Raw genomic sequence first — 25,426 nt, 5'->3', positions numbered from 1 at the left:
AAGCTTGTGTTTGAATATATTAATTTCATTTCATTTGCGATTTTCATGAATAGGAAACGTTGCGTTATGGTAATGAGCTTGAGGCTATGATTACGCTCCCGGATACGGGATTGCTCGTCGCTAGAGGTTAAAGACGTTTTGGGCACTCAGTGAAAATTGGTAACTTTGTTAAAGCAGGGCCCCTGACCTCTTGTGTATTTTTGCACTATGCAATGATGTGGGCGGTGACCTTGTAACGCTTTTACAACCTACAGAAGTGCGCTGATTAAGGGGCAAAGTATTGACACGTTTAAAAAAATAAAAAAATAAATTGAGACGAGCTTAAAGTTTTCTTTACTCACCATTTTCACCTGTCTGACCGCTTTCATGGTGACAAGTTTCTCACACGACTGGCCTATCTGGGTGATGTTTTTTCTCACCTGAATGATCTGAATCTAAGATTACAGGGACTTTCCCACTATATTCAATGTGCGGGACAAAATTGAGGTTATGATTAAGAAGTTGGAGCTCTTTTCTGTCTGCATTAACAAGGACAACACACAGGTCTTTCCATTGTATGATAATAATAAAAAAAAATCATTTTTGCAAATGAACTCAAGCTTACTGACGATGTCAAATGTGATATAGCGAAGCACCGGAGTGAGTTGTGCGCAATTACGCATTTACTTTCCCGGAACGGATGATCATGCCCTCCCTCCAGTCCACTTACCGATATCTGAACAAGAGAGCCTCATCGAAATTGCAACAAGCGGTTCTGTGAAAATTGAATTTAATCAGAAGCCACTGCCAGATTTCTGGATTGGGCTACGCTCAGAGTATCCTGCCTTGGCAAATCACGCTGTTAACCTCTGGGATATGTGGGACGCTAGCGTCCCACTTGGCCAAAAGCCAGAGAAAATGCAGAGCGCCAAATTCAAATAAGTTCCTATAAAAATCTAACTTTCATGAAATCACACATGTAAGATAGATACCAAATGAAAGCTACACGCGTTGTGAATCCAGCCAACATGTCAGATTTCGAAAAGGCTTTTCGGCGAAAGAAAACAATGCTATTATCTGAGCATAGTAAACAAAAGAGAACATTTCAACCCTGCAGGCGCGACACAAAACGCAGAAAAATATATATAAATCATGCCTTTGACTAGCTTTTGTTGGCACTCAAATATGTCCCATAAACCTCACAAATGGTCCTTTTTGTTTGATTAATTCCGTCCATATATATCCAAAATGTTCATTTATTTGGCACGTTTGATCCAGAAAAACACTGGTTCCAACTTGACCAACGTCACTACAAAATATCAAGTTACCTGTAAACTTTGCCAAAACATTTCAAACTACTTTTGTAATACAACTTTAGGCATTTTTTAAACGCAAATAATCTATAAAATTGAAGACTGGATGATCTGTGTTCAATACAGGAAGACAAACTCAAGCATGCTTTCTGGTCTTGCGCCTCTATCAAACAGTACACATTACACTTTTTCAAGATTGCCGTACTTCATTACACAATGGAATAACCTCAACCAATTTCTAAAGACTGGTGGCATCCAGTGGAAGCGGTAGGAACTGCAAGCAAGTCCCTTAGACATCTGGATTCCCAATGAAAACTCAATGAAAACAGGGTGACCTAAAAAATTAAAACTTAAAAAAATCTGGTTTCGCCTGCTACATAAGTTCTGTTATACATAGACATGATTCAAACAGTTTTAGAAACTCCAGTGTTTTCTATCCAAATCTTCTAATAATATGCATATCTTCTGGGGATGAGTAGCAGGCAGTTGAATTTGGGCATGCTTTTCATCCAAAATTCCAAATGCTGCCCCCTATCCTAGAGAAGTTAAGACACTGATGCCCTTTGCAACCGCGTACCTATGTGAGAGTGGATTCTCAGCCCTCACTATCATGAAAACGAAATACAGGCACAGACTGTGTGGAAAATTATTTAAGACTGAGACTCTCTCCAATACAACCCAACATTTCAGTTATATGCATCCTTTCAATCACACCCTTCTCATTAACCTGTGGTGAGTTATTCACAATTTTCAATGAACAAATACGGTTTTATATGTTAGATGGTTGAATAAAGAGCAAAAGTATTGATTTATTATTTGTGCTCTGGTCCTATAAGAGCTCTTTGTCACTTCCCTCGAGCTGTTTTGTGACACTTACTCTTATGTTTAACTGTGTAGTGTGTGTGTGTTGCAGGCTTACGATCGCAACAAAAAAGCAAACATTTGAGTGCACTGACCCTGGTGCTAGAGGGGGTACGCAGCTGAAGGTTGAATGTTTGAAGAGAAAAAAACAAGTTTGGGAACCACTGGTTAGAATGTCAATGTAGGCTGTACCGTAAAGATTTCCCTTCACTGGAACTAAGGGGCCTAGCTCGAACCATGAAAAACAGCCACAGACCATTATTCCTCCAACACCAAACTTTGTGCTTTGCACTATGCAGGAAGTGTTCTCCTGGCATCCGCCAAACCCAGATTTGTCTATTGGGCTGCCAGATGGTGACGCGTGATTCATCACTCCAGAGAACACGTTTCCACTGCTTCACAGTCCAATGGCGGCAAGTTTTATGCCACTCCAGCCGATGTTTGGCATTGTGTATGGTGATCTTAGGCTTGTGTGCGGCTGCTCTGCCATGGCAACTCATTTCGTGAAACTTCCAACCAACTTCTAGTGCTGGCGTTGCTTTCAGAGGCAGTTTGGAACGCTGTAGTGAGTGTTGCTACCAAGGACAGACGATTTCTACGTGCTTTACGTGGTCCTGTTCTGTGACCTTGTGTGGCTTAACACTGTTCGGCTGAGCCGTTGTTGCTCCTAGACGTTTCCACTTCACAATAACAGCACTTACAGTTGAGCAGGGCAGAAATTTGACAAACTGACTAGTTGGAAAGGTGGCATCCTATGATGGTGCCATGTTGAAAGACACTGAGCTCTTCAGTAAGGCCATTGGAATGCCAAATTTGTCTTTTGAGATTGCATGACTGTGCTTGATATTTATACACCTGTGTGCAACTGGTGTAGCTGAAATAACCCAATCCACTAATTTGAAGAGGTGTCCACATACTTTTGTGCATATAGTCGTTCCCCTACAATACCTCTGTTTGGATTCTTGGACAAGATGGTTGCCTGGCGGCTGCTGGTCTGGCAGTGTACTGGAGAGGTGTTGGGAATCCCCCTGACCTCTAATGGCAGAGCTGTGAGGATTACATTTGATTACTCTTTAACTTCTTGACGCACCCATACCTTTAGCGGGATCATTTTCATCAACACCCGCTGAACTGCAGCGTGCCAAATTCAAATTAAATTACTAAAAATATTTAATTTTCATGAAATCACAAGTGCAATATAGCAAAACACAGCTTAGCTTGTTGTTAATCCACCTGGTGTCAGATTTCAATACAGCTTTTCGGTGAAAGCATAACAAGCGTTTATGTAAGAACATCTCTCTTAGTAGACAAAATATTACAAACACTAGCAGCCAAGTAGATTGGTCACGAAAGTCAAAAGCAATAGATTCAATCGCTTACCTTTGATCTTCGGATGTTTGCACACACGAGACTCCCAGTTACACAAATGTTCCTTTTGTTCCATAAAGATTATTTTTATATCCAAAATACCTCCATTTGTTTGGCGCGTTATGTTCAGAAATCCACAGGCTCGAGCGGTCACGACATCACAGACAAATTCCAAATAGTTATCCGTAATGTCCACAAACATGTCAAGTGTTTTTTCTAATGAATCCTCAAGTTGTTTTTAAAATATATAATCGATAGTATATCAACCGGGACTGTCGCTTTTTCAATAGGAGAGGGAGAGACAATGGCTGCCCCCACTCTGTTGCGCTAGCAAAACTCTGCGAACACCCAGCTATCCACTGACGCGAAGTTCTTTCTCGCTCATTTTTCAAAATAAAAGCCTGAAACTATGTCTGAAGACTAACACCTTGAGGAAGCCATAGGAAAATGAATCTGGTTGATATCCCTTTAAATGGAGGCAAGGCATCCAATGGAACAGAGAGCTCTCAGTAAAAACGCCACTTCCTGGTTTGATTTTCCTCAGGTTTTCGCCTGCAATATCAGTTCTGTTATACTCACAATGTTTTGACAGTTTTGGAAACTAGAGTGTTTTCTATCCTAATCTGACAATTATATGCATATTCTAGTTTTTGGGCCTGAGAAATAGGCAGTTTCAAATGGGTATTTTTTTTTTTTTTTTTTTGCCAAAAACGAAAATCCTGCCCCCTACATTCAAGAAGTTAACTAGCACCAGGCCCCGCATGAGAAATGAAACCACCCTGTTAATGATAAATTAAGCCTCCCTCTGTAATTCACAAGAGTTTAAAATCAAATCAAATTTATTTGTCACATACACATGGTTAGCAGATGTTAATGCGAGTGTAGCGAAATGCTTGTTCAGGGGTTGTGATGGGGTTATGATGAACCCTATGCTCTTTAACCAGAAAATGCTGGTCATCTGTGAATAAAGCCATGCTTTTGGTTAGGCCTAATTGCTAAACTCCACTCTCCACAAAATGTTTGGCTATGGTATTGACCTATGACCACACACATTGCATTACCTTTTATGTTGCGTAGGCCTATTAAACTACTATGTACAGTTTACGTAACTGGGGCGGCAGGGTATCCTAGTGGTTAGAGCGTTGGACTAGTAACCGGAAGGTGGCAAGTTCAAATCCCCGAGCTGACAAGGTACAAATCTGTCGTTCTGCCCCTGAACAGGCAATTAACCCACTGTTCCTAGGCCGTCATTGAAAATAAGAATTTGTTCTTTAACTGACTTGCCTAGTTAAATAAAGGTAAAACATTTTTTTTTAAACTTTTGTTATGGGTTAGCATGAATATTGACATGTGGCTGGTGCTGTCTTGCAGGTGGTATGGCCAAGAAAAGGACTACAATGTCCTAGTGATGGACCTGCTGGGACCCAGTCTGGAAGACCTCTTCAACTTCTGCTCGCGCCGGTTCACCATGAAAACTGTACTAATGCTCGCAGACCAAGTAAGGCTTGGTTTCATCATTGCTCCTTATCTTTCACTGTGGCCCCTTTGTCTGTTTGCTTTTTACATTTTTTTAATAAGATTAACCCAAAACACATTTTTTGGCTGCAAAAGGGAGAATGACTAAAAATCTTATGTAAACCCAAAGTTTCAAGACAACATTTGAGAGGTTGCTGTTTTTTGCTCCACAGATGATCAGCAGAATCGAGTATGTGCACACAAAGAACTTCATTCACAGAGATATCAAGCCAGACAACTTTTTAATGGGTATTGGCCGTCACTGTAACAAGGTAAGCTTACAGCAGTTTCCCCGTCCTGAGATGCATTATGTTGACAATCTCTGACCTAGTTAGTGCCTTTGTTTTATACAACTGTGTGAAGTGATACAAGTAGCCCAAATGATCTTGTTTTTGTACGCTTTGGTGGTGCCAAGTATTCTTTTGTAGAAAATATAATCCTCAGTGAGGCAAATCATGTGATTTATTTTCTTTGAATAGGCTACGTGTCCTTGGTAATGGACATTTTAAGGCTAATTGTTTGTGGTTGGTTTAGTCCAGATGTTAAGGATGGAATGGTTTTGGTAGACACATAAGGTGCTTTTACGACCAGGTAATACAAGCCCTCAGGTTTCTTATAGTTGTGGATCTCTTTCAGATCATAGACGGGTGTTAGTAAGACAAAAAAAAGGCATGATGTGTAATCTCAATTATTCTTTTCCCCCTTGCAGAAAATAATTAAGGCGTTTTTGTGATTCTTTTTTCATATACCAACTGTATTCAAGTTGCCTGATTTGTATTTTGTTTTTAAATAACTTACTATTTTGAGCCCTTGCAGACAGGCAACATTTGGCAAAGTTAAAGCAGGAATGCGTGTGTTTCACCACATACCTGTCCACGTGAACTGTGGAGGTTGTTAGTGTTATGTGATATAAACTTATCAGTCAGCGACAGGCTAGTCTAATCAAAACGAAGCAGTACCTTTTGGGTACTCGAGCGTTGAAGCCTGTATTACCATTTCTGGCAGTGCTGTCTGGAATAAGTGTTTACCATTGTGTGTCTGTGTGAATGCCAGCCTCAAGCTTCTTTTTTTTATTTTTTTTTTATTTTTTTTACATACACATGAAATTGTCACTTTATTTTTATTTTTAACATTTTTTTTTTTACTAAACTCCACCAACATTTATATAGGTGCACATACAATCCTTTTGGACTGCAAGCTCTGACACCCAAGCCCGAGAAGTCTTGCGTAGGATGTGCACTGAACTCAATGGATGGGAAGACATGGCAGAGCAGTAGCTTTTGCGAACCCCACTCTATCCTCTTGATGTTTAAATCAACTGCCTTTCTCTTCACCTGAACTCACTCTGCATTCTGCTTCCAACCTGCTCTTCTACAATGGTGCTTATTGTACCCAAAAGCCTTTAATTCAGTTAGTGTGTTTATGAAGTAGTCTTCATTTGGACATAGCGCCATTGATCTAAATCTAACATTTGACTAACAGTAGAGTAAAGAGCAATAGTTTATCTTTAACCCCACCCCCCCTCCCACACACTCTTTAATAGATTGCAAGTGTACACCTCACCAACAATAGTTTTTTCCCTATGGTTTGGAGAGTGATACTCAGCTTGGCATCATTGTAAACTAATTGCTTGTTTTGTTGCTTTGTCTTAGGCTGCTCTATTGGAATCTAAGAGCCACTATCACAAAGGCTGTCCTGTCATGCGTCTCTCGCAGCTATGCTAAATCTACCCCATGCAGATGAATTCATGCTCCTTTCTGACTGCACGCCTTTCCTCTGTTTTGCGCTGTAGAGCTGCTCATTGCCAGATTGGGCTTTTCCAAAGTATTCTACCCTCTTCCTTACTGAAGGTTTCCACCGTTTCCAAGCCATCAGAATAAACTTTTTAAACAATTATTTGAGTCATTGCTTCCTGTGAGATCTCAAGGAGGTAGTGGGGTTGGGTGGCTGCGTTTTTTTTCTTTTTTTCTCAAAGCTTTTTCACACATTGTTAAATGAGTGCCCATTTTAGGGAATGGCCTTAATTATTTCCCTCCTCTTTTAACCCTAGTTGTGCCAGTAAGTCAACTGCATATTGTGTTCTGTACCCAGACAGACTGTTACTCCAAATTTGTTTAATGATTATTGTAAAAAGCACTGGTGTGGCACTGCTAGCGTTAAATGCTGCAATATCAAAAAGCCACTGCAAAGTCAAAATCGTGAAACAGGTTTGGAAATAAGTGTTTGCTTTTTTTAGCAAGATAAAATAACTTAGGGATTTGGCAGTTATATTGTCTTCAGTTCTGCCTCTGAATGAAATTGGTGTGGCAGTGTGGACTGTATATTCTGCAGGAACCCCCCCCCCATCCCCCCCCATCTGCTTAGCCTAAATACTGGCTTGCAACTAAGCCCAGGCTGACTCCTCTAGGAAGTCCTCCCATAGTCTGACTCCTCTCTGATTTTAGCTCATATGCTTGCTGGTGGACAAAGGATGGCCTTGGGCTTTCTCTCCCCCTCCCATTTTCCTACCTCTCCTCCCGTTCTTTTTCTGAGCCTTGGTGTTGCCTGTCTGCGCTGGCCTTGTGGGGTTGTCAGCTATCCTGTTTGATGCACTGCACCCTCTATTGTTTGTTCAGTGTTTAGAATCTCCAGTGGGGAAGAGGAAAAGAAGCTTGGCTGTTAGTTCTTCTCAGGACCCATCTTTCTCAGGATTAAACCAGGTCTGAAACCACAACCGCCTCTTAATACTCCCCCAAATTCTGACTTTTTTTTTTTTTTTTTTACTTTTTAAACTTTACCTTTTTTTTTTACACCATTTAGAAGCAGTACTACTACTTTTTATTTATTTGATTTGGTCAATATTTTATGACCACTGTATTGGCATTAAACCAGACACACATGCTAAACAGATCTAGAGATTAATTATGGCTGCATCCCTTGTTCTCAAGGGATGCAATTTCCGCCTGAAGACATACCCTAATCTAACTGCCTGTAGCTCAGCCCCAGAGGCAAGAATATGCATATTCTTGGTATTATTTGAATGGAAACATTCTGAAGTTTGTGGAAATGTTAATTGAATGTAGGAGAATATAACGCAGTAGATCTGGTGGAAGAAAAGAGAAAGAAAGAGCATATGTTTTCTGTTTTTTATTGTTGTAGCATCATCTTTCACATGTACTAGAATAGGATACTGGAGATAATTTTGATGGATAACACAAGAGGGAAACTAGGTGTGCAAAGTTTCAGACGGATAACTTCAGGAATGGGTGAGCTACATGACATTTAGCATGAAGTCACCCAGGTGTCCCACACAAGTTGCCTAAATGTAACCAAGTGGCCGAATTGGTGAAATGACCTATAACTATATACAGCAGTGCAAATAACTATATACAACATATCAAAAGGCAATTCTAACACACAAAAAAATATATAAAATTCTTAGAAAAAATAAATAAATAAAAACAGTAGACCCTTTGGAAGTCCTCTACACAATATTTTGCTGCCTGTGCCATGTCCCACAGCAGTCTCTTTCTGATGTAAAGCAGAGGCAAACTGAACAAGTGGTGCAGGTCATGCGACACAGAACACAACGACGCCTCCATGCTGTGCCCTTTTGGCCCTGAGGCACAGTCATGCCTGCAGTAATGAACTGTGGCATATGAACTGAACTGTGGCACCACTGGAGGCAGGAGTAGAGGGGGCAGAGGTAGAGCGGGCAGCTTGGCACCGGGGGCTCCCAGTCGGAGTCGCTATCACTGTGAAAGAAAACATAAAAGGCTCATACAAATATATTTTTTTATCATCACATAAAATAAACAGATATGTATTGTATAGAGCAGAGGGAACAGTCACTAAGGTGAAGTGCTGTTCCATTCAACTGCCCTCCCCCGAAAAGCACCCAATGGCTATTTCATATGGAAAGGGTGAGGAGTAGCAGACACAGTGGCCATGTGTGTGTGTTTGCTGTTCTACTCCATTCCATTTGAATAAAAAAAATTGAAAATATATACATCTGACATGGAATATACACTGCTCAAAAAAATAAAGGGAACACTAAAATAACACATCCTAGATCTGAATGAATAAAATATTCTTATTAAATACTTTTTTCTTTACATAGTTGAAGGTGCTGACAACAAAATCACAAAAACTATCAATGGAAATCAAATTTATCAACCCAAGGAGGTCTGGATTTGGAGTCACACTCAAAATTAAAGTGGAAAACCACACTACAGGCTGATCCAACTTTGATGTAATATCCTTAAAACAAGTCAAAATGAGGCTCAGTAGTGTGTGTGGCCTCCACTTGCCTGTATGACCTCCCTACAACGCCTGGGCATGCTCCTGATGAGGTGGCGGATGGTCTCCTGAGGGATCTCCTCCCAGACCTGGACTAAAGCATCCGCCAACTCATGGACAGTCTGTGGTGCAACGTGGCGTTGTTGGATGGAGCGAGGCATGATGTCCCAGATGTGCTCAATTGGATTCAGGTCTGGGGAACGGTCGGGCCAGTCCATAGCATCAATGCCTTCCTCTTGCAGGAACTGCTGACACACTCCAGTACATGAGGTCTAGCATTGTCTTGCATTAGGAGGAACCCAGGGCCAACCGCACCAGCATATGGTCTCACAAGGGGTCTGAGGATCTCATCTCGGTACCTAATGGCAGTCAGGCGGCCTCTGGTGAGCACATGGAGGACTGTGCGGCCCCCCAAAGAAATGCCACCCCACACCATGACTGACCCACCGCCAAACCGGTCATGCTGGAGGATGTTGCAGGCAGCAGAATGTTCTCCACGGCGTCTCCAGACTCTGTCACGTCTGTCACGTGCTCAGTGTGAACCTGCTTTCATCTGTGAAGAGCACAGGGCGCTAGTTGCGAATTTGCCAATCTTGGTGTTCTCTGGCAAATGCCAAACGTACTGCACGGTGTTGGTCTGTAAAGCACAACCCCCACCTGTGGATGTCGGGCCTTCATACCACCCTCATAATTTGCAAATAAATTCATTAAAAATCCTACAATATGATTTTCTGATTTTTTTTTTTCTTATTTTGTCTGTCATAGTTGAAGTGTACCTATGATGAAAATTACAGGCCTCCCTCGCTCATCTTTTTAAGATGGAGAACTTGCACAATTAGTGGCTGACTAAATACTTTTTTTGCCCCACTGTATATATACATACACACACACACACACCCAAACAAACACACATTTCATTGCAAATTGCAAATGATTTTTTTTGGCAAAAAAAATATAAATATATATTTATTTCATGAAACGGCATTAGCACTTACCCGTCCAGAAGTACGTCCTGTCCTTGATGAAACAGCTCCTCAGCTCCTGTTTGAATCATAACACTCAAAGATTCCTCAAACAAAAAATCTTATCTGTTTCCGGATCAATCTCTTCTATAATCTGGTGCAAATCTGTAGACTTGGACTTCGCTTTTCCTGATTTATTCGCCATGATGTCTTCAATGAAATCGTTGAAAATACTACTTTCCAAAATACTGCTGTGCGTAACAACTGCAACTCCTCTGATAGTCAAGGCGAGAATGGAGTTCGTTACGCGTGCCTTTACAAACAAGGAATGGTGGTCCAACCCATAACATACTGGTGTTTACCTCAGCTCATTGGCTATCTACCCAGCTAGATTTCAAGAAGATCAGTGGTCATTGGGCAGAAATACAGTCAATCAACGAAGCTTCGCTAAAATAATTGGTGCGCAATGAAGTCATTGCTCGTTGTCTTCAAATCAGTTCACTTCGGTCAATACTCCCCGCAAACATACTCCCCGCTGTGTTGCAAACATCCAGAGGAATGCACTGAAATCAACCATGACTAGATAAACAATTGTCTACTGTGTGTAATTACGTCGAATGCGCCGTAAAAAATTGATAGAGATGGAATTCACGGCACAAACGGTTTACAAAATGTTTTGATTTAGGCTATGGATTTTATCAAAGAAAACGGCACTTCATTTGATCACTGGGACCCTCAGGAAGAGAAATAAGAGCAACATATCAGAATGTAAATCATAATTTTACCTTCAGATGTGACTGTGTTAACTGTCATGGCGGAAAATATTTTTGTTGATCGCTCTTCTCAAACAAAAGCATGGTATTTGTTCTCTGTAACAGCTATTTTAAATCGGAAAATGTAGTTTGATTACCAAGATTCTAATCTTTTGAAGGATGTAAGACACTTGCATTTTCAAGAATGTTTAATGTTACGACGTCATATTTTTAGTTGTCACTCTGAAATTTCCCCTGATGTTGATCCCTGTACGGGGATCTCAGCCATAAGAGGTTTTAACACCAAATCCAGATTGTAGGGATCTGAGAGTAGGTGGATAAAGGACATGGTGACTAGTAGCGGAGATGCTGTTGAATTTTCTAGATTTTCTATATTTTTTGGGGGGAAGGGACACGCTCTCTCATTTGAAGTGGTCATGGCGCTAATTAATATTTTGGATGCTTTTCCATTTCCTTGGAGCTGTTTCACTGAGTTTTTAGTGCCTGCTATACACACGATTATTTTATCTTTTTCGTTTCCCAAATTATCATCACCTTCTGGGTTTTAGAATACTCAACCAAGGAAAATATCAGTCACTAACCCTTATGACTAGTGTGTCCATTTCAAGTGACCGTGCTGGCCAAAACCAGCTAAAATTGAGGTGAGATCACGGCAATTTTTCAAGTTCCTAAAGATTTTCTGTCTGCTCAGTACAACTGTAGCTACTTGGTTTATATGACTTGCACCTTGGCATTACAGAGAAGGGATAACTGGGCCATGTGGCTGTGAAAATTGTGCTGTGGTGATTGCCAGTTGCTCTGGAACAGAGGGCTATGTGGCAGCATTCGAGCTGGTCTGAACCAGCTGCCTGTTAAGAGACTGCTGCTGACTTCACAGGCTGCCTAGCCTGGCCAACTGTTGGCCAGAAGCCAGAGGCACAATGAGCAGAAAAAAAGGAGTGTTTGGAAATACAGGCCCTGAAAAGCCTGAATGAGGACCTGCGCGGCAGATGGGTGGGGTTAGGTTGTGTGCTCGCAGACCTACAGTTCAATATCAAGTTGGAAGAGAACTAGACTGTGCTTGAAGGCTAATTACTAGTATGGCTTTGCATAACCAGAACCCTCAGTCAGAAAATGATGATGCATACTTTGACTTAGCTTTAAAAGTATCTAGATTTGTGCTACTTTGTTTCACAGTTTGGTTTGTTAGGATGGGCCTGTTGAGTCAATATGGCTGTGCTTAAGATTCATGTTTCAGTATGTTGACAACAATTGGACCAGTAGGAACCAAAATCCAAGGAAGCGCAATGACTCGGCATGTTAGAGCTGATACCAACATGTATGTATTTTGAAGGTCATTGGCCTGTGAGATGAGCTCCTAAGTATTTTTTTGCAAGGTAACTGTTTAAACGATGTAGGTTTAATGGAAGCTCCCATGCTTTTGTTCTATGAAAGCTGGAATATGCCACTCGCCTTGCTACATTGTGTATTTATCGACTCTCAAATGTTCCATTCTGCCTGCAATAAACTTCCTATTGAACAAAAGGTACCTCAGCACGGAAGAAAAAGGCTCACGTTAATGAATAACGTGGTAAAGTGATTGTTAGTTTGCAGCAAGTGGACTCTTGTGTGTGGAGCTGCCTTTTCTCCCGACCAGACTTCAGATGGAAGCGTCCAAATAACATTTTACGGTTGGCGTAGCTATTTGTCTTGACAACAGGAAATGTTTGAATCCCTGGCTGAGCCAAGCAAGCAGAGGCATGGCTGAGTGGATCCGTTTCAATACGACTGCAGCCGTCAGTCAGTGCTGCCTCAGTGAAACACTTCTGTTGGGCGAGGCATTTTCTCAGGGACTGCAACCTGCAGTTGTGCGTGGGCAGTAGAGTGGAGTAGTATGGCAGGCAGTCCACAAATTTAGATGTCATTCCGATCCAAGACAGACTTTGAAGGCCGACACTTTCAACAACCCTGTTAGTAGGCAGGGAGAAACGTTCTTGAGTTTCCTGCAGAAATTCCATTTGCCTCAGACTTTGACCCCTGGGTGTTTTCCTGATCCTGCCGTCATATGGCCAGCATTGTTTTCATAGATAACAATGAGGGGCCTTGAGAATGGCTGCTTTTCTAGTCAAATGGTACACCAGGCAAAGCAGGAAATTGGAAGAATAGACCCATGGTCTCTCACAGCTCCAGCCTCCAATTTTGTCAACTGCTCCTCTGAATCAGGATAACTTTAAAATGTGTTGTATTTTTTATTTTTCTCTTCCCCCCCCCCTTTTTACAGTTGTTCCTCATTGACTTTGGTCTGGCCAAAAAATACCGGGACAACCGGACACGACAGCACATACCCTACAGAGAAGACAAAAACCTCACAGGCACAGCTCGCTATGCCAGCATCAACGCACATCTGGGAATCGAGCAGAGGTAAGAACAGTTCAGCACACAGTAATATATTTCAGCCTTCGCTGGATATTCTCTAATCTTCCTCGTTTGTACACTTATAGGCCACAGTGGCTAGGTTCCTAGGACTTATTATGTTGGTTAATGGGTCTCTTTCCCCACTTATATCGGTATCCACCCATTGTTTTTTTTTTTGTGGTGTGAAGGCGCTTTTGTTTGTTCCTGCTGAGACTGCAGAGTGGCTCTCGAAGGACTTGTTCTCATGATGGTCAACCTAGTCCCATTGGTCACTAGAATCTAGCTGCCACCAACAGCTGCACTTCCCAGTTTTGACCAATGGGGCCATGTAATTTAGCCAGATCAATCTTGTTCCCCTTATCCACATTGCTCTGGATTGAGCTGTAATGTAAGCAATTAAGTCAACTGGAGATGTTTTCCCCCTACTTTATCTTTTGACATACCATTATGGCATTGCCGCAACCTAAGCTTGCAGTAATTTTCATAAAATCTTGATTCATTGCGAACATTGCCTTTTGTGATAATAGAATTTAACATGGTTAGAAATCCTATAGTTCCCTTGTTTAAACAAGCTTTTTATGTTTTCATGTTGTCATTTTAAGCATTCACTTGGGATATGAAAAAACACAAAGCATGTGGCTGCTTCACTGAGCCGTGCCCCTAAAACAAAATTTGTGTTAAAGCACTTTAACAGGATAGACACCCCACCCTCTTGGCATCTCGTAATTCAACTTGACCAGTAAAATGGTGTCAGTGGTCTGGAAGTTGGTACAGATCAGCTGTTACAAAAGGCATTGAGATGAATGTGAAATGTGTTGCGCTTAAACCAACCGAGATGTATTAGCTCTGTACATGTACTGAATGCCAAATGTCTTTCTTTCCAGTCGCCGAGATGACATGGAGTCGCTAGGATACGTCCTGATGTATTTCAACAGAACCAGCCTGCCCTGGCAGGGACTAAAGGTAGGCCAGGCAGGTACTCTAGGGCCCCCTGTCCACTAAATAGGTGGTTAATATTTAATTCACTCGCCACAGCTTTTCCTCCTCCTGCTACTAGGCTTTTTTCTTTTGCATTTTTTCCCCCACCTGTCTCATAACATCAATTTCAGCCGCTTTACCATTTTCATGACTTCACATTGGATTCATTTTTTACTCAAGCTGAATGGTTTAAGTAGTTTTGTCCTCTGACAACTTCAGGGAATCAATTTAACATTGTGTGATGTGCCTCGTGCATTGCAGGGTAGCTTGTTAGTGAGTCTTACTAGTAGATTATCCCTAACTTCCCATTCAAGTTGTAGTGTTCCTTGAGGTCAGCTACTTCCCAGAGCTACCTTATTTTTAAATGCATATATCCTGCAGAGAAATGGGGTGCCTCGAATGTACAGTTTTATGCTCTTTACCTAGACTTGCGTTTACAACCTAATGCACCTTTGCCCTTTCTGACATGGCAAAAATCAGTGTGAGTGAGGCTCTTAATTTACAACGAGCAGGGTTAAATGGGGTACAAAAGGCCTGTCCTTTGTCTAATTTACATGTAACAGCAGCCTGCAGTACTAGTGCTTGAAACTCAAGTCCTCGGCAAGGTGTTAGGTCCAGTGCCTTCAGAAAGTATTCATACCGCTTGACTTTTTACACATTTTGGTACAGCTTTATTTTTTATTTAACATTTATTAAATTAGGCAAGTCAGTTAAGAACAGTATTCTTTACAATGACGGCCTACCTGGGCCAAACCCGGACGATGCTGGGCCAATTGTGTGCCACCTTATGGGACTCCCAATCACGGCTGACTCCCAATCATGTGACGCAGCCTGGATTCGAACCAGGGACTGCAGTGACGCCTTTTGCGCTGAGATGCAGTGCCTTAGACCGCTGCGCCATTCGGGAGCCTCAATCTAAAATTAAAATGCTTTTTTTTGTCACTGGCCTACATACAATACCCCATGTTTTTAGAAATTTGAACAAATTACACTGAACAAAAATATAAACGCAATATGTAAGGTGTTGGTCCATGTTTCATGGGCTGAAATTAAAAGATCCCAAATGTTCTGTATGCACAAAAATATTATTTTCTGCACAAATGTGTTTGTTTCCCTGTTAGTGAGCAGTTCTCTTTTGCCAAGATATGCCACACTTGTCAGGTGGATGGATTATCAAGAAGCTGATAAACAGCATGATCATTACACATGTGCACCTTGTGCTGGGGACAATTAAAGGCCACTCTGAAGTGTGCAGTTTTGATACACAACACAGTGCCACAGATGTCTGAAGTTGAGGGAGCATGAAATTGGCATGCTAACTGCAGGAATGTCCACCAGAGTTGTTGCCAGAGAATTTGATCTACATTTCTCTACCATAAGCCACCTCCATTGCTTAGGGAATTTGTCAGTACTTCCAAACAGCCTCACAATCACAGACCATGTGTAACCATGCCAGCCCAGGACCTCCATCTTACTTCTTCACCTGCGGGAGCATCTTAGACCAGCCACTCGGACAGCTGAGTAAACTGAGGAGTATTTCTGTCAGCAATAAAGCCAATTTTGGGGGGGGGGGAGTACCCAAGTGGGTGCCCCTGCCCAGTCATGTCCATAGATTAGGGCCCAATTTATTTCAATTGACTGATTTCCTTATGAACCCCAGCTCAGTAAAATTGTTGTTTTGTATTTTTGTTCAGTATAACGAAAAGCTGAAATGTCTTGGGTCAATAAGTACCCCTTTTGTTATGGTTAGCCTAAATAAGTTAAGGAGGCAAAATGTGTTTCACAAGTTACATGGAATCTGTGTGCAATAAGTGTTTAGCATGATTTGTGAATGACTACCTAATCTCTGTACCCCACACATACAATCATCTGTAAGGTCTCTCTGTCAAGCAGTGAATTTCAAACACAGATTCAACCACCAAGACCAGGGATGTTTTCCAATGCCTCGGAAGAAGGGCACCTATTGGTAGATGAAAACAAAGTGTTATGTTTTGGGTAAATCCAATACAACACATTGAGTGACACACTCCATATTTCCAAGTATAGTGGTGTTGCATCATGTTTTGGGTATGCTTGTAATAAGGACTGTGGATAAGAAAAGGAATGGAGCGATGCACAGGCAAAATCCTAGAGGAGTACCTGGATTAGTTTGCTTTCCATCACAGAGAGATAAATGTTTTTCTGCAGGACAAAACCTAAAGCACAAGGTCAAATCTACACTGGAGTTGCTTAAAAAGAAGGCAGTGAATGTTCTGGATTGGCCAAGTTAGTTTGCATTTAAATCTACTTGAAAATCTATGGTAAGACCTGAAATGGTTGTCCATCAATGATCAACAACTAATTTGACAGAGCTTAAGAATAATGTGCAAATGTACAATCCAGGGGTGGAAAGCTTTTAGGGATCTATCCAGAAAGACTCCGCTGTAATTGCTGCCAAAGGTGTAAAAACACCTTTGCAAAGTATTGACTCCGAGGTTTGAATACTTATGTAAATGAGATTTCTGTATTTCATTTGTAATAAATTAGCAGAGAAACTTGTTCACCTTGTCATTATGGGGTATTGTGTGTAGATGGGTGAGATATATATTTTGAGTTCAGGCTGTAACACAACTTACCTGGTAGAATGAGGGTTAATAAAAACAAAATGTGGAATAAGTTAAGGGGTATGAATGCTTTCTGAATTACCTTCAGCACCAAGCCTTTCTTTACATGCATACAGCCCCAATTGCCCGGCCTAGCGAGATGGATTAGGTCGTGAAACACCACTTGTGTACACACACTTGACCCATGAGTAGTCTATTACAGAGTAACGCAACTTTCTCTAATGGCCCAATATTTCCCTCAGGTGGCTCTTTCAGTGCTACAAATCACATCAGGCCAAACAAATTCCTTATTCTGTTATGTTATGGGCCACTGATCTCGCCGGGGGTGAAGGAAAACTGCAAAGGGTAGTGTTAAACTGTGGTGCACAACATTTTCATTTCTCGCCCACATGTTCCACAGGCTGCCACAAAGAAACAGAAGTACGAGAAGATTAGCGAGAAGAAGATGTCGACTCCAGTCGAGGTGTTGTGTAAGGTGAGCGTGTGAAACCATAGAACAGTGTTTCCCAAACTCGATCCTCAGGACCCCAAGGGGTGCATGTTTTTGCCCTAGCACTATACCGCTGATTTCAAATGATCAACTAATCATCAAGCTTTTGATAATTTCAATCAGCTGTGTAAAGGGATTCCACTGTGTTAAATTGATGAACTCTGCGACACGCCATGCCGCTATTTTTAGTCAGGGTCACAGGGACAGAACGGTAGATACTATGGAAGTCTAGAGATTACTGGAGTCCACGAGTGGCCACATCAGCAAGTGAAGTATGTGCCTTGTAACGGGTGAAGGCTTTCTCTCTGTGTACAAGAGCAGAGATATGGTGGCTGGAGGTGCTAATCTAATCCAGTCTTTAAATAGTGGCTGTTATGCATAGCCTTGGAACTGAAAGCATAGTGGCCATTGGTCATTAAAATACTTAAGTAGCTGGCTGTGAGTGCATGCTCAAGCCTTGCATTAGGCTGTGGAGTGACTTGTGTAACCTCACAATTTTTTTTCTGTCAGTAATTGCCCTCATTTTACCAAAACACATCGTAAAGAAATTGATTAGGCGCTGACTGTCATTGTAATGTATAATAACCGAAACAGTTGAAAAAATGGATAAGTAGATAACATTCAATCTCCTACTCTTGTTTTCAGGGTTTCCCCGCAGAGTTTGCCATGTACCTGAACTACTGCCGTGGGCTGCGGTTTGAGGAGGCGCCTGACTACATGTACCTGCGTCAGCTGTTCCGCATTCTCTTCAGGTGCTCATCATTTCTCAACCTCTTACCTCTGTCCCCAAGGGAGCTGAAACACACACACCAAGTCATGTTTTTTCTTCTTCTCAGTGTTGACACACAATGCAGAACAACGTTGTGTTAATAACAGATTGTACTAATGTTAATAGTGAAGTGTTCTTTAAAAAATAAAAATAAATGCCTACAGCAGTTCGTCCTATGTTTTGCATGTCGTCTGTCTGCTTTCATGTATGTTAAGGCTGAAAACAAATTCAGCCTTAACAGTAAAGAGGTATTTTTAATAAAGCAGAGCTGTGTGACAATGTCTGAACGTGTTTGTGTGCTTGTCCAGGACCCTGAACCACCAGTACGACTACACGTTTGACTGGACAATGCTGAAGCAGAAAGCAGCACAGCAGGCCGCGTCCTCAGGGGGACAGGGGCAACAGGCACAAACTCCTACAGGCAAGCAAACTGACAAACCCAAGAGTAACATGAAAGGTTAGTAGCAAAAAGCCAAGCGACGTTTGGAGTGCAAAAATGGAGACACCAATTGCTTTCATTTTCGTTCCCCCTTCAAAGTGGTAAAAAAACCTAAAAAACAAGTGGATTTGGAACATTCTCTCCCACCAGATTAATGAGAGAAAAAAAGTGTTAGTTCGAGGAGGCCCCCAAAAGATAAAGAGAAATTCAATTGGTCTGTCTTGCAGATGCAAAGACGTCCTTGGGAAATTTGACTACTAACTTTGTACCCAAATGTCTTTATTCTTCTCTGGGACAAAGGGGTGGCTTTATCATCTTCTTTGGATGTTAAAATCATAGTGATTTCGCTCTTTTGAATGAACCCCTTCTCTTAATGGGGTGTATGATTCACTCTTTCTCGCAATCATTGTTCCTGGATCTAACACTTGTTAATCTTTATTGGAATGCTCTAAAATACTTGGTTGAGCAGGAGTGAGATTCTAACCACATACCAATAAAGGTTTCATACATGTTGGTGCAATGGTTAATAAATTGCTGTCTGTTTTCATGTGTAATTTTAGTGCTCATGTGATGTGACTCTTGAATGACCTCTTTTAATTCCAGTCGCCCCCCTCCCTCTCGTAGAGGGTATCCCGGGTGCCCAGGGTTGATGGTGGAGGAGTCAAACCAATTTTTCAAAAAACCTGAAGCTGTTTTCATCAGGTGACGACTAGGATTTCCACAGGGATTAGGCTGTAGCCCATTTAGATTTGTAATCTCTGGCATGAAATTGCAGGGCGGCCTTGTTGGATACCAACTACCTGACCTGTATTAGATTTAGTAGTAAAAGGCACGTTTACTTCAAGTCAATGCCAACCCCCTATTACTTAAAACCACCACTAATAATATCTGTTGCATTGGCTTCATCAGACCTCACTGCTCCGCACACACCATGCGTTTATCCACACACTGCATGGAGGACTCTAATGAAGCCCTCCCTCCGTTCCATGTGTATTAGTCCATGTGTGCCAGCTTGGTTCAGACGGCTTAGGCAGGGCTGAATTAAGTCCTCAATACACAATGGTTATCATCTGAGCTATGTGGATTAAGTATTTATTATTAGACCAAAAAATGTTTTTGGGGGTTGAGTGCAGGTTAATTGGAGAGGGGGGGGGGGGGGGGAGGCCTGATGTATGTTGGTGACATGACACGGATGGCGCCCCCGAGAGGGCTCAGTGTATCAGTCCTGCTCTTCCCCAGCACGCCAGCCCCTCTGACTTAGCAGAGAGGCTACCATTTTGTGTGACGTATTGTTGGTCAAATCCTGTCCCAAACAAGGCAGGATTTGGTTTAGGTGGGTTTACTGATGGTTATAGTTTTTCTTGTATGAGATGCTTTCTCCATGATGTCAGGCAAATCATCTTCTGCCCCTCTCCGGGCACGACTAATGACGGTGTTCGGTCTCCGCTCTGCCGAGAAGAGCTTTGAAAGCCATTAAATATGAATATGAAATCAAAGCAGGAGGACACTCTGTCTGCCCTCCTTTCTCTTCCCCTCTCTTTCAAGGCACATCACACAATGATGGCAGTGAACAAGTGCTGTGAAGAGGCTAGTTTATAAATAGGATTTTCTGATGACGTGGTATTGGTCTAATCCTTTGTGCACTATGTCTGTTTTAGTATGTGTACTCCATGCGCACAGTTGAGCGCTGCTTATGTGCCTTCCCTGCAGGGGTGGCGAGATCAAAGTTTTCCCTACGTAACAGATTTTTTTTTTTTTTTTTAATAAAAAATAAAAAGGACCTTTTGTTAAAGGGACCCCCTGCTCACAAGCAAAGCTATAAAATATACAAAAGGACATCTCTTTCTAAGGTCTGGTGACGGTTATTTGTTCTCTGCTACTCTCTGTCCCTTTAAGATAACACTGCAAGTGAAGGGTGCTGAGTAGCCACAGCCAGGAATTTAAATAGTCAAGCTCCGGCGTATTGGAGCTTGAAAGAACTTGCTGGGTTTCTTGGATACCAATTTGACTTGGCCACTGTTAGCCTTGTAACAATGGAAACCTTGTTAATGCAAGTTTGCGTTTCAGCCCTCTATTGCTCCATTGCCTCGTATTATATGATAGTTGTTTAGAGCATGCCACGTTGATATAATCAGGCAAACGCAAGTAGCTAACGCTCATAGCATACTCCATTGACCCAGGCCTTTACTCTTTGAAGCATATCGATCATCACATGGTCATTTTAGTGTCTGTGTAGGGCCTAAATGTCATCGTCATGTTGCTGTGAAATCTCCTAAAGGATATTTGCTGTATTAGAAGAGGCGTGTTCTATTAATAGCTCGCATATGGAGAATTGAGCTGCCCTTTCACCCCTGTGAGTGTGACTGGTCTGTTACATCAGCTGGCCCCTCCACTCCCAACAAAATGAAATATGGACACTTGAAACGGCAGGGATCTCCTCCTTCATATCCGTGTGTTATATTTTGTCATTGAACCAACGACTCACATTGACGTCCATTAAATAAGCGAAAGGTCCAGAGATTTTCATGTGTAATTCAGAACCATTACTTTTGCTTATTTCTCCGACGGATAGATCCTCTGATGGCTCTCTGAACACACTCCCATGTAAAATGCCTGCAGCGAAACTGCACCTTTCCTTTGAATCCTACCACATCGGAGAGAATTGCTGTAGCTGGAGGTGACTCAGGAGCGTTCATGTCAAATTCTTCTCATATCACTCAGATCTGACGAGATCATGTCCAGACTTGAGCTGCAGTTATCTAAACCCACTCAGTGAGTCTCGGAACGCATCATCAAGGTGTGAAGGCTTGCTTGAGGAAGACAAAAGATTGTCAAAGCCCATGAGAAAGAGTGAGGAATCCTCACACATTTTAGTGTTACCTAATCCTGTTCTGCCCATGTTCCTATCCTTTGGATTGGCGCCTCTAAAGGCCAGCTGCTGAGCTGCATGGGTGTGGCTATGGAGAGGGAATACATGTCATTGGGTAATGGCTGTCTGTAAAGATTACTTGAAGCATGATGGGAGGTTGACTCACACAGGCAGATCACATCCCCGTTTGTCTTTTTAGAAGTGTTTTTGTTATCTCGGTTGAACTACGCCCTTTAAAAGTAGATTTTTTTCACAAGACTCATTGTTTCCTTATTCGCTTTCCACTTGTCTTTCTGTCTATACCCACTCCCGGTACACTACACAGCTGCTGTTGTCTCCTGCACTAGTTGTGAACCTTTTTAAGGTGGTGGTGAATGTCTTCATTACAGGAGTCTCAGAGTAAATGTTTGATTCCCCGTCTCAGGCACTCTGCAGCAGTGGGGCCGAGCTTGCTGCAGAGCGGGACTGATGACTGGGCACTTTTTTATTACAGGGCTGGAAAACTGCCGTCATTTACTTGGCCTTGTTGATAGTCGCTCAACCCTTTTTTTGATGAAGATAACCCGTTCGACTTGATGTGTAACCTATGGCCTCTTGTCTCTGTCTCTCTCTCTCTCTCTTCTCGTTTCTCTTGCAGGTTTCTGAGCAGTAAGACAAAGAAATGAAGACGAGTGGCCGTAGCAGGATTTGCCTTCCAATCACACCCCGGATTCCAGGATCAAATTCACCAGAGCCTGCCAGGCATTGTGGACAACCCTTTTTCCTGTTAAAGAACTTTCGTTCCATATACTATATATGTAATTGCTCTATATAGATAACATGCTCTGCATATATCTATATATTGGTATGTATATACTATATCCACACAGAAAGCCGGCTTGGTATGGAATTTTACGAAGCTGTAGCCGTCTCTATTGTCCTGTCCCTGAAGATTTTTTTTTTTTTGGTGTGTGTTTCTTCAAAACTGAAAATAAGACATGGTTGGCTCACTGTGGATGTTATTGTGCACATTGCAATACTTTCCCCTTGATACTTTCTCCCTCTGAGCTGCTGCTCGGGTGCCTGCCTCACCTCATGGCCCCCTGTCAGAGCAGCTTTGTCCCCATTCCCTCAGTCACTGAGCGTGGCACGACCCAGACACACGTCAGTCAGATTGAACATTTTGAAACAACAATTTTCTCTTCAACTTTTTTTCCCTCATTTTCAAGCAAAATGAAAGATGTAAACGGAAACTGTTCTTTGTTATGAATGAATCCTGGGTATTTACTAAGCAAACATTGGATTTATTTAGTTTCTTTTCATAAAAAGGGTAATTAAGATTCTGCCTGCTGATATGTGCTAGAAGAGCTTCAAATGTGAAGATGAAAACAATTCTAGTGACTACTAGGTTCCTCTTTAGAACGCTGCATTAACTATATTGTACTTGGTATTCTGAAGTCTCAAACAATGAATAAAAAAGATCAACTCCACAAAAGCATATTCATTATAAATTAGGCACCACTTGACTAAACCTGTTTGGAAATTGCTTATTTTTAAAAAAATGACGCAAATTATTTTTATTTTTGAAGATGTTAATGTCAATCGACAAATGTCGTGTTTTTATTATTTTTTATTCATTGAGTTGCTTTGGATGGCATCAATGTTCCGTTTTTGAGAGGACCTCACACCACCCACCCTTCGGTTATCATTTTTATATACATACATATATATACACTTTTTTTTAAAGAATCAGAACCTACTTTTTTCCCCTTCAGTTTTATAGAGTTGTCTTTCCCTGTATTGAATTGATCATTTTAGGGGAAGGGTGTTTTTGTTTCTTCTTCCTGCGAGGAAGCAGATCCTCTTGTAAAATATTATTTCTCTCCAACTAAATTTCGCTGCTGCTTAGAGTAGTGACCTTTTTTCCCTAATTTTCATTATTTGTTATTGCGAAGAAAGTTTTGGAGGGTTTAATTTCTGTATACTTTTGAGTCTTGAGGGAAGAATAATTTGGATTTCTCTCAGCCTTTAGTCAAGACAGATGCACACTAGTAACTGTTTCTCCCCCTCCCTAATAATCCCCCTGACCCAGCTTTAGCTATTTTACAGCTGGACATTCTATAAAAAATGTAATTTATTCCCTTTAGCATGTCAGAATAAATTTAAATGACTTGTCAGAATCACTGTCCAAGTCTCTGTAATTTGAAGAAAACACAGACTTCTTCCTTAGGCCCGGATGACAATTGGTCTTTCCATTTTCTTGTCTTTACACATTTACGTGTTTGACTACCACACAACCCTCGTATTGTGAGAATTTTTCAAATTTGACATCCGCAGGATTGGGGATAGATAAAAAGGAAAGATGCAAAGGATTTGTCTAAAGGTATGATCACTTGATGCAAAGGGACACATTTGTGGAAAGGTATTGCTGTAATCTAGAAAAAGCAGTTCCTGTGAAATATTGTTGGGGTGGTGGGTAGTTGTAGGTGCCTGTGGTGGTGTTTTGAAGAAAAGATCTTCCCGGATTTATATCTGTAAATATTAAAATGGATTAAAATAGCTGTTGTGGAAAATTGTTTTTCTACAACTCATAAAACTGGCTAAAACAAAGAATTGTGGCTGGCAGCAAGTCTTCACTATGGGACTCACTCTTCCTCATTCTATACAATAGTAAAACGTGTCAAAGGGGTTAGTCGAACAACCGAGAAGAGCATGGAGAACTACACAATGGGTTTAGGGCCAAAGTGCAATGCAACAAGGTGTAGGCTAACCCCACCCCCTTACATAATGGAAATGGGTGATTCCAAGTAAAAATAGATGTCTGTGTGAGACTACCCCTTCCTCTGCGCAACAACATTATTGGAGTGTTTGCATTGTTCTGTAGGGTCTGTCAGTGTAGTAATTTCGATGGCACTCCTGCTGGGCCACTTTGTCAACAGGAAAATAACTTGCAAAGCTGGCAACAAAAAGTAGCAAAAGAAAGGTTCTCTATATATTAAATTCCCCAGTGTATCTTTGGGTAAGTGACTTGTATTTATTTTAGTTTGAATGGTACCTAACTGCCCTGGGTTATCCTGAGAGTCCTAGAAGGGGCCTTGTGTGGTCAGGGATTTGTTAACCATGACACACTAGACACCAGGCTGCTGAGAGCCAAGTCATTCTCCAGGCAAGGAGGACAGGACAGCACAAGGGTAGCAGCAGGGTGAAAAAGTCCTGGTTGTCCTTGTGAGGTCGACACAAGTGGAAAGCAGCTGTTTGCAGAGAGAGGGAGGCCCCAGACATCCCTCTGGGAGAACAAAAGGGGCCAAAGGGACAATCATGCTTGGAGTGAAGAAATGCCTGTCACAAATGTAAGCGAGGTCAATCGAAATGGTAGGTCAAACTCAATCTCACAGTTTGTATCTGAAGCCATTGGTGACCTTTTAGAAGGCGAAAGAACACGCACCCCTATTTCAAAATGTTCCATTGAACCATTATTCACCCACAGCAGCACTCCCTAGTGTCTTGTAAAGGGGAGTATTCAGAAGAAACAGCCCGATTAAGAAATCCCATTCATGATCATCTTCTCAAGACTCATTCACCATCTCAGTAATAGAAGATCTCTAACTGCCTAGGTGCCTCATCCTCATGAGCAGATGAGTGGCTTCAACATAGGCAGATCTAGTGAGGTGTGGTGAGGTGTCACATGCTGATCGGGCTCCGTTCCTCCCTCTCTTCCTGCCATCTACCAGGGCTGCTACTGCAGTGTAATGTAACCCCATTGCCAGACTAAACCCTACCTCTCTTTGGCCTTGTCCTACCTTATCCATTTGCTCCCACTACAGACCAAGCAGGCACTAAATGCTCACAACCCAAG

At 41.8% G+C, this 25,426-nt stretch overlaps 1 protein-coding gene across 8 annotated transcripts in view; it reads left to right on the top strand.

The window, feature by feature from the left end:
* The window catches only part of csnk1a1 (casein kinase 1, alpha 1), a 34,921-nt gene extending 10,792 nt beyond the window's left edge, over window positions 1-24,129 (top strand). Inside the window, exons 3-12 of one of the 8 annotated variants that reach the window (XM_036942692.2) lie at window positions 4,893-5,019; window positions 5,210-5,308; window positions 7,652-7,735; window positions 13,310-13,449; window positions 14,328-14,406; window positions 17,425-17,499; window positions 18,160-18,266; window positions 18,592-18,704; window positions 19,326-19,424; window positions 22,229-24,129. In XM_036942692.2, the coding sequence (XP_036798587.1) occupies window positions 4,893-5,019; window positions 5,210-5,308; window positions 7,652-7,735; window positions 13,310-13,449; window positions 14,328-14,406; window positions 17,425-17,499; window positions 18,160-18,266; window positions 18,592-18,704; window positions 19,326-19,372 (871 nt within the window). In that variant the 3' untranslated portion in view covers window positions 19,373-19,424; window positions 22,229-24,129. Of the gene's footprint in view, window positions 1-4,892; window positions 5,020-5,209; window positions 5,309-7,651; window positions 7,736-13,309; window positions 13,450-14,327; window positions 14,407-17,424; window positions 17,500-18,159; window positions 18,267-18,591; window positions 18,741-19,325; window positions 19,425-22,228 lie in introns of all 8 variants that reach the window. The other 7 variants (XM_036942689.2, XM_090198161.1, XM_021560824.3 and 4 more) reach the window with 7 other exon arrangements.
* The last annotated feature ends 1,297 nt before the right edge of the window (window positions 24,130-25,426 follow it).

This window comes from Oncorhynchus mykiss, chromosome 14 (assembly GCF_057628025.1).
Source record: "Oncorhynchus mykiss isolate SJ-2025 chromosome 14, ASM5762802v1, whole genome shotgun sequence".
NCBI classification, from domain to species: domain Eukaryota; kingdom Metazoa; phylum Chordata; class Actinopteri; order Salmoniformes; family Salmonidae; genus Oncorhynchus; species Oncorhynchus mykiss.
This window is presented reverse-complemented; position numbering and strand designations above follow the sequence as displayed.